Below are 8,463 nucleotides of genomic sequence, written 5' to 3'. Positions count from 1 at the left end.
TGGGTAGCGCGGAGCGGGCACCGACTTGCGTGTGTGGCTACGGAGAAGCGCTGAGGGACTGACGGGCTGTCAGGGCTGAGCTGGATCCTCCCAGAACGTTCTTCAGATGCACCATCTGCATAATTGGCTCTGGTGCGAGCGTCGGTGAAGCCCCAGTCATACCCGTCAGCCCTCGTCATTCATCCCTCTGCGCTTTGCTCCCGTGTATTTCATCAGCATTTCCCAAGCTCTAGCTCCGAACCCGCCTCCCTGTTGAGGTTCTCTTCAAGGGTTTTATTTTGTGTCTGTTTACACAATGTCAGCAAATAGGGCTGAAGCTTTCACGTGGTTTCGGTGAAGGCAAAGAACCTGGGTGGGTTCTAACCCCCGTGTTGCTGTATTTAAATGCTCTGTAACTCAAGATCTCGTTGTATAAGTTGAAATGTTTGAGTCAAGTCTTTTGCTTCTTGGGAAAAGAGGGATCTTTGCTGGCCTCCCCTCCAGGTCAGTAGCAGTTATTGTGGTGCTGGCAGAAAAGTGGATTTTTATATAAAATGGGGGGTGGGTTTATCCAGCCAATAATTAATTTTGTTACAGGATTAATTCTGATTATTTTTTCATACTGTGATTTAGAAAAAAAAAAGTGATTCCTTCAACATTCTTCCAATCTCTTTGATTTAAATTCTTTAATTATGCTGTTTAAAGCCAAAGACAAATGTATTTGTTCCTGCCTCAGGCCCCCGTGGTCTTTGTGCCAGTGAAACCTGCAGGCGATTATCATTTAAAAGTGCTTCACAGAGGAGGGTAAGAATCGTTATCCCTATTTTACAGCTGGGGAAACGGAGGCACGGAGCTGACGTGAGTTGTGCAGCGTGGTGTGCAGGTCGGTGGCAGAGGCAGGGCAGTGATTCGCTTGAGGGCTGATCTCCCGGTGAAGAGCCGAGCCCCGGCCCTGCCCCGCGCTCCTCACCATCCCTCCAGCTGCTGCTCCCTCCCAGGGGGTGTTCGTGCTCTCTGTGCAGGCTCGGATGTAAATTTGCTTCTTTTGGGGCATTTAATGTGAGGTAATTTCTCCTGAGCTGCTTTGTCCCCGTGCTGCTGCAGTGATGAGGGGTTTGTGTTCTCCTGCCTGTGGAATCCTGAGCCCAGCGGGACAAGCCAGCTCGGTGTCAGCTGGGCTCCCAGCACAGTGTCGATGTGGCTTGTTGGGGTTCTCCTAGTGTTACGCAGTGTGTCCGTGCTGTCACTGGGTTCCCTTTAGCGTGATGTCATTTGCTGGGCAGTGAGGTAATGTCTCTGGTGACAGAGTCCTTCCCAGAGGGGGTCACTGTTGCCACGTGGGATGGTTGGGAAGGAACACCGCTCCGCTTGGGGTGCAGCAAAGCTGTTGTGGTTTGTGTGCCCACAGGCTTCCACAGCCGAGTGCAGAGAGAAGAGCCTGGGCTCTGCTCGCCTGGGGAAGACATCTCGGGAGCCCCTGCAAGGCGTCACAGGGGTTTGGGGATCATTTATTCCACAGCTCAGCTTTCACCGAGTTCAAACTTGTGAGAGTTTGTCTCTGCTGAGCCAGGAGGGCTGGCCAGAAAATGAATTTCTGAAGCTCACAGACAGACCTCAGAGGCTCCCGATCCCTCCTGATGTCCCTGGTCCCCCCGAGTCCCGCAGCACAGCCAGGCATGGCCATGGTACAGCAGTGCAGCAGCGTCAGACTGCTCCACACCTCCTGCAGAGTCCCGAGGAGAGAGGGACAATCCCCTCAGCCCTCCCCGCCGCTGTAAGGTTCCCGATGCTCTTGGCAGGTCAAGCAGGGAGGGTGAGAGGGGGCATGAGGATTTCCTGCGCCTTCCCTCAAGGGGCTTCAAAGGCTCCTGCGGTAGCTGGGAGCTCCCTGCCCTGAGCTGTTTGCTTTTTGCCAGGTGCACATACCGGTTGTACCTGAGCTCCCTGGCTCAAGGCTAGAGACGGGCTCCTTGCCGCTCGCTCTCCAGCCATTCTTTGAGCCGTGAGAACATAAACAGCACAGACGCTTGTGGGAGGCATTAATGGCTTCAGCAACTCATTAACCAAGGGAATTCTGAACTCAAGAGCAGCTCTTAGCCCGGCAGCCCAGCCAGCAAAGCCGACTCTCTCCTCTTCCTGGTTCCTAGAGCTTGTTTTTATTTTTCCTTATAAAGCAGGAGAACAAGGAGGCTCCTTTTAGTGGTTCTTCAGCTACAATTCCCAGAGCTTATCCAATTAGCTTCCTATTTTCTCCTGGCACAGCCAGGAGCGCTGGGGAGGGGTTGGGGAGGCGAGCGCATGTCAGAGGGGTGGTTGTAAGAGGAATGTGCTGTGATTCCTCCTGCGCAGGAAACACCAAGAACAGTCCTTGCCAGCCCGGGGAGTGAATCAGAGAGGCCACGAACGTAACCGTGGCTGGGCAGGGAAGGGCGGCGTCACCAAGAGCAGAGGGGGCACTTGGGAGCTTGTTGCCGGGTGTCACGGCTCTGCAATGGTTGAGGCACGGGGGTATCCCCCTGCCCTTCAGGGAGAACCTTCCGGGCTCCCTCTCCACAGGACAAAGTTGTGATTCAGTCAGAAAATGCTGTGCTTGGTTCTGGCATCTCCAAAACCAGCCCAAGGGGGAGGAAAGAACCAATTCTCTGAGTATCTTTCTGTGGGTCAATAATCCCAATTCTCAATGTAACTTACTCAAAATTCTGTCCCTGGCACTGGCAAGTTCAATGTGTCCTTTTTTCGTTGCTGTTTAGATTCTGTCAGAGGAGCTATTCTGGTTTGTCCTGTCTGCACCAAAAATCCAGCGAGAGTGCTGCAGGGGGAGTAGAGCTGTCGGGAAGCTCATCACTTAAAGCACTTATTGATTTTATTTTTGTGTACAGGCAGAAAAGGAGGCCACAAAGGCCGAGCAAGACAGTATACGAGCCCTGAGGAGATTGATGCCCAGCTCCAAGCAGAGAAGCAGAAGGCGAGGGTATGTGTGTGCCTGCGCTCTGTGCTCACCGTGCTAACTCCTGGCTCTGACAGTGTGGTTAACTCGCAGTTCACAGGAAACGGCAGCTTGGTCCAGTGCTGCAGATCCTTCTGTCAGTGATCGCAACGTGAACTCTGAATATCTCTGCCTGCTGTGATCCAGTCTGGTTCCTCACGGGAGTGAGGCCAGGTAGACTAGCCAGTTCCCATTTTGAAGGTTAAAGGATCGGGAAGATGATTACTCAGCAGCTCTAGATGTCTTTTCCCCCCACATTTCATCATTCTAATCTCTGGTGTCAGCTAATATTTTTTATCCATGCTCTGCAGCTTGGCTGTGGAGAAAAATCAGCACAGCAAAGACATGGACCTGCTGAAGCAGGTCCAGAGGAGGCCGCAGGAATGGTGCGAGGGTGGAACCCTCTGCTGTGGGGACAGGGCAGAGAGCTGGGGGGGTTCAGCCTGCAGCAGAGCAGGCTGCGGGGAGCCCTGAGTGCAGCCTGTCAGTGCTTCAGGGCCTCACTGTGGCCTGTCAGTGCTGCAAGGGGCTGTCAGAAGGCTGGGGAGGGGCTGTTCAGCAGGGGCTGTGGGGACAGGACAAGGGGTGATGGGTTCAGCTGACAGAGGGTGATTCAGACCAGAGAGAAGGAAATTGTTGATGCTGAGGGTGGTGAGACCCTGGCCCTGGTTGCCCCGAGAGGTGGGAGCAGCCCCATCCCTGGCACCATCCCAGGTCAGGTTGGCCCTTGGGGCTCTGAGCCCCCTGCTCTGGGTGCAGATGTCCCTGCTCCCTGCAGGGGGTGGGACTAGAAGGGCTTGGAAGGTCCCTTCACCCCAAACCCGCCTGTGATTCTGTGATTCTATGATCTTCACATCTTACTGTATATTGAAATTATTATACTTGCCCTCTTCTAGACATAAAAGTCTGAACTCCTTTGTCTTCTCCTGTACACGATTTTCTTGTTTGCCTCTGACTTGTCGGAGGGAGAGATAACAGAGTTTTCTGGTGCGAGTCCTTTTTTGAGAGTGTTTCTGTGCCCCAGCATTGCACTGTGACAGCTCCCCCTGCTTCCACAACTACCTCCCCGGTGTCACAAGAGCTGTGGTGACTTTTTGCAGTGCTTGCTCTCCCATATTCCCAGATTCTCACAGCTGCGAGGACGCACTCGCTGCACACTCTCTGCCGTCTGTCTGTGACTTCCTGACGGTGCTCCCTAGGCCTACGCACACCGGTCCAGCAGAAGCCTCGGGCGCAGGACAAGCAGGACCCCACCGAAGTATCCGTCTCGTTTCAAAGCAAACCAGAGAACTGCTCTTTGAGAAGGATTTGGGGGTTGTGGTGATAGTTCATACCACGCAGCGATAGTGCCATCTGATGCCATTTTTGTTAAGAAAAAGCTTAAAAATCCCCCAATTAACAGAATTTCTCCTCTGCCTGCCCGTAGCTCGTCCCCTTTGCCGGTTGCTGTGAGGAGGGACGTTTGCCAGCGGTAAAACAACCTATTCACACCCATGTTGGTTCTCCTAATCTTTTCTTCTCATGATTTACAAATTAATTCCTAGACCTTTGGCTGGTAAAAGCTGTGCAAAAGGGGCTCTAATTTCTTGGGTGATAACTTGCTGGTTGAGTTTGCTCTCCTCTAGTGTTTTAAAGTGCCGGTTCTGCCTTTTTCCTGGGCTGCTACACAGGGAGACGAGCAGAGCTGGTTAGAGGTGATCCACTGGGGCAGGTGGGGAGAAGGAGCTCTTGTTTTGTCATAGCCAGGCACCCTTGGTGGCATCAGGGCCACGTCAGGAACACCAGTACTCAGAGCTCGCTCATCCCTCCGAAACCACCTCACTTAAGACTTACTGTTGGATTGGGGATTTTTATTGACATAAATATTCCTCTAATTCCCTGTGGTTTTGCAGGAAGAAGAGGAGCAAGAAGAAGGTGAAGGAGCAACAGGGGACCCCAAAAAGGAGAAGAAGTCTTTAGATTCAGATGAGAGTGATGAAGATGACGAGGATTATCAGGTACCGACGTTCTCAGGGCACTGAATGCATTTACACGCCCAGATTCTTGGGGCAGCAGAGGGATGGATGCGCTTGACTGCAAGTTCTCTTTCAGAGCCACCTCTAGTAAATTTTTTATGGAGAAACTGTTCTTAGAAGTCCCCAAACCTTATTTGACAGCATTTTGTTCTCCAAATGAAAAGTCGTGTATTTTTATGAGTTTCCGCTTTCGGAGTGCGTCGCGGTGCGTTTGACGCACTCTGAGACAACAGCGCCGGGTATGAGAGCGCCTCTTAACCTTCCTCTTCTTCTTGAACCTTAGCAAAAGCGCAAAGGAGTGGAAGGGTTGATAGACATAGAGAATCCCAACCGTGTAATTCAGACAACCAAAAAAGTCACTCAGCTGGACCTGGATGGACCTAAGGAACTCTCGCGACGAGAGCGGTGAGTCTGTCCTGCTGCCTCGGCGGGAGCTGGCGCGCTCCTGGAATTTCAGCCTCGCTGGTGGCAGCAGCTTAACGCGGGGACGTGTGTCCTTCCTGTGAGTGTGGTGGTGTTTCTGGGAAGCTGTTTCAGAGTGCTGCTGCCTACAGCAGACACGGAAGAGCAGCAGCTGTCCAGCAGGACGGGCTGTGGTTCAGAGTGTCCTTCCCTGCAAACCCCACAGAAGGTGTGTGTCCGCTGGGTGTAGCTGCAGCCGTCCTGGAGCCAGGCAGCTTGGTCAGGGACACGGAGAGGGAGATTGGGTGCCATGAAGTAGATGTAGCCTTTCCTTTCCAGAAGGTTTATGCCAAACATGAGACGTAACTGAAACCCATGGACCTCGAGGTCTATTTTAATCTAGCCAGTGACAGGTGGCTGTTTCCCCCATCCCGGGATTCACAGGGAAATTTCTGTCTGAGCAGATGAATAAGATGAGAACCAAAGTTTAATCTTCTAGTTTCATTTAGCCGTGGAGACTTTCCGAGGGAAAGATTCAAGCTTGCTTGTTGGGGACACATTTCTTCAGCAGAAGCTCACCTTGGAGGGTAAGGCACCGAAAACCACGTGTCAGTGCCCTTATTTATCTGAACGAGGTAGAAGGAATCTCTCTGGTGTTCAGACCCTGCAGGAGATACAAGCTGTGCTTGAAAACTGGTGACAGGGCCCCCCAGTCTCTGTGGGCAAGTCCATCTCTGTCCTCAGTGGCCTTCCCAGTCAGAAAGCCTCCCCCACTGCCCGTACCCCTGTGGACGCTTTGGTCACTGGTGCGTTTCCCTTAAACAGGGAGGAAATCGAGAAACAGAAGGCGAAAGAACGGTACATGAAAATGCACCTAGCTGGTAAAACAGAGCAAGCGAAGGCGGATCTCGCCCGACTAGCCATCATCCGCAAGCAAAGGGAAGAAGCTGCCAGAAAGAAAGAAGAAGAAAGGAAAGGTTAGACCCTAACTGATCGTCTCCCCTGTACCTCTCTTTGATGGCTGCTCCACCAAGACACGGGATGTGTGGTATCACACATGCTGATCCCTCATCTCCTCCCATCAGAACCAGGTTCCGTTCTTACAGGTCTCTGGCTTTGTCAAGCTCTAGGCCATCTAAGCAGCGAGCAGGGAAGAAGGGATTTGCCCTCTCAGACCGTTACTGTCCTCCCCGGCGATGCTGGCTCCAGTTTGGGGGTTTAGTGGGTTCCTCGTGCTCAGTGTGGTTGATCTGCTCTTCCTGCTGGGCATCCAGGCTGCCCAGGGGCTGCAGCACCCCTGCCCTGCCCTGCCCGGGCTTCCTCTTGACCCACAGGTCTGAGGAGTGTGTCTTCCACCGAGAGCATCAGCATCAGGGTGGTCTGTAGGCACCTGACGAGAGGCCAAGGACAGAAGGGGACGTGGGAGATGGGGCTGCTGCTCGAGCTCCAGCGAGGGTCTCCCAGGCTTGGCGGGGAGGGACGGGTTTTTCCCCGTTCCCATCACTGGCAGGATTTTGGTCTCTGAGGCTGTCAAGCCACCACCAGTCCCTGGTACACGCTGTGAAGTGACACCTCTGTTCTTCTCCTCCCCCAGCAAAAGACGAAGCGGCTATGGCAGGTAAAAGACTGCAGTCACTGTCCCTTAACAAGTAAGCCCAGGACACGCAGGAGGAGGAAACGCCAGGGAACTGTGCCTGGTGCCTGCCAGGAGCTCTGCCGTGTCCGTAGGGTGTGCTGCAGCATCGACGTCACCTTCACCTCCAAGAGACACTGACAATGTGTTTGTCCTCATCCTGGCACAGATTTCCATCTGGGGTTTGTGCCTGGGGCCTGCCAGGAGCTCTGCCGTGTCCGTAGGGTGTGCTGCAGCATCGACGTCACCTTCACCTCCAAGAGACACTGACAATGTGTTTGTCCTCATCCTGGCACAGATTTCCATCTGGGGTTAGGGGCAGCCGCTGCCTTCGGCGCAGAGCTGTGCCGAGCAGCTGTTCTCTGTAACAGTTTGGAAACCTGAATGTTTTTGCTGTTTTTAGGGTTAAGAACTCATAGACGGGGTGGGGGGGGCAGGGCGGGAGGGAGCTGTGCGGGAGGGGAGATGCTTCAACTATTAGAATGCCAGAAAATAGATTGTGGGGTCATTGTGGGGTGGGGCATGGGGTGGGGAACTTTGACTTGCTCATGAAAGCCCGAAGGATGATGTATCTGAGGAACCCTCTTGGGCGAACGCCCATCCCGTTGTGCTGCGGGGTGTTGCGGTGGGAGCTGGGAGCCTGACTTCACGGACATCTGCAGTGCTGCTCCTTCCCGGGGTCATCCCTCCTTTCTTGCAGCCAGTCGCCCCTTTTCCCTCCTCTTCATTTTTTTTTTTCCTTCTCCTTACTAGGGATAGCGCCAGTTTTTAACCACGTCATCCTTTGTTTAAAGGAAAAAAACCAATCATTGTATCAGACCCAAACGGAAAGAAACTTGGTAACGTTTAAAAAACACCACCACCAGAACTTGTATATTTGGCTGATTAAACTGTAAGTTATCAGAGCTCTGTCCTCGTCTTGTGAGTGAACGAACACGAGTTTGGCCGCGCCGAGGCGTGAGGCGCAGCCGCGGGCGGGTGCCATGGTGGCTTCAGCCTCCGCCGTTGCTGTTTCTGTGTTGTTTATGCTGTGGAATTTGGCTTGAGGTTCGGGAGCTCCATCAGCAGGCACAGCCTGAAGGCAAAAAGCTGTTCTGATGGACGTCTTGCACGGTCTGGTTACCGCAGCAGAGGAAACAATTGCCCTCGGGCTGCTGCCTAACCCGGTCACTGTGTCAGCGGAGCAGTCCCCGCACTGTCACATGTCCTGTCTCGCAGTGTGGGGCTGCTGGAGCGGGAGATGTGCCCCAGGAGGTGCGGAGAGTGCTGGGACACCAGCGCTTCTCAGACTCACTCGCCCGTTGCTGGAGGAGGTTCAGCCCTGGAGCTGCCGTGAGAGCGTCACTCGGCATCACCGGCAAGAGAGGTCCCAGCCGGAGAGCTGCAGGATGACAAACGCTGCGGGTTTTCCTGTGTAATGATGTCCAGGCCTGGCTGCAGGGGCTCGG

The 8,463-nt window shown here is 53.6% G+C and overlaps 1 protein-coding gene across 1 annotated transcript; it reads left to right on the top strand.

Annotated features, from left to right (window-relative positions):
* Window positions 1-2,858: 2,858 nt before the first annotated feature.
* Window positions 2,859-7,125, top strand: PDAP1 (PDGFA associated protein 1; the record flags this gene model as incomplete). Its single annotated transcript, XM_010136955.1, has 5 exons — window positions 2,859-2,950; window positions 4,858-4,962; window positions 5,264-5,385; window positions 6,208-6,359; window positions 6,977-7,125. Coding segments are annotated over 5 exons (530 nt in total), but the record flags the coding sequence as incomplete, so codon positions are not given.
* Between the last annotated feature and the right edge of the window lie 1,338 nt (window positions 7,126-8,463).

The sequence above is a fragment of the Buceros rhinoceros genome, unplaced genomic scaffold (genome assembly GCF_000710305.1).
Source record: "Buceros rhinoceros silvestris isolate BGI_N320 unplaced genomic scaffold, ASM71030v1 scaffold36375, whole genome shotgun sequence".
NCBI classification, from domain to species: domain Eukaryota; kingdom Metazoa; phylum Chordata; class Aves; order Bucerotiformes; family Bucerotidae; genus Buceros; species Buceros rhinoceros.
The sequence above is the reverse complement of the archived record's forward strand: the minus strand, read 5'-3'. Positions and strand labels throughout refer to the sequence as shown.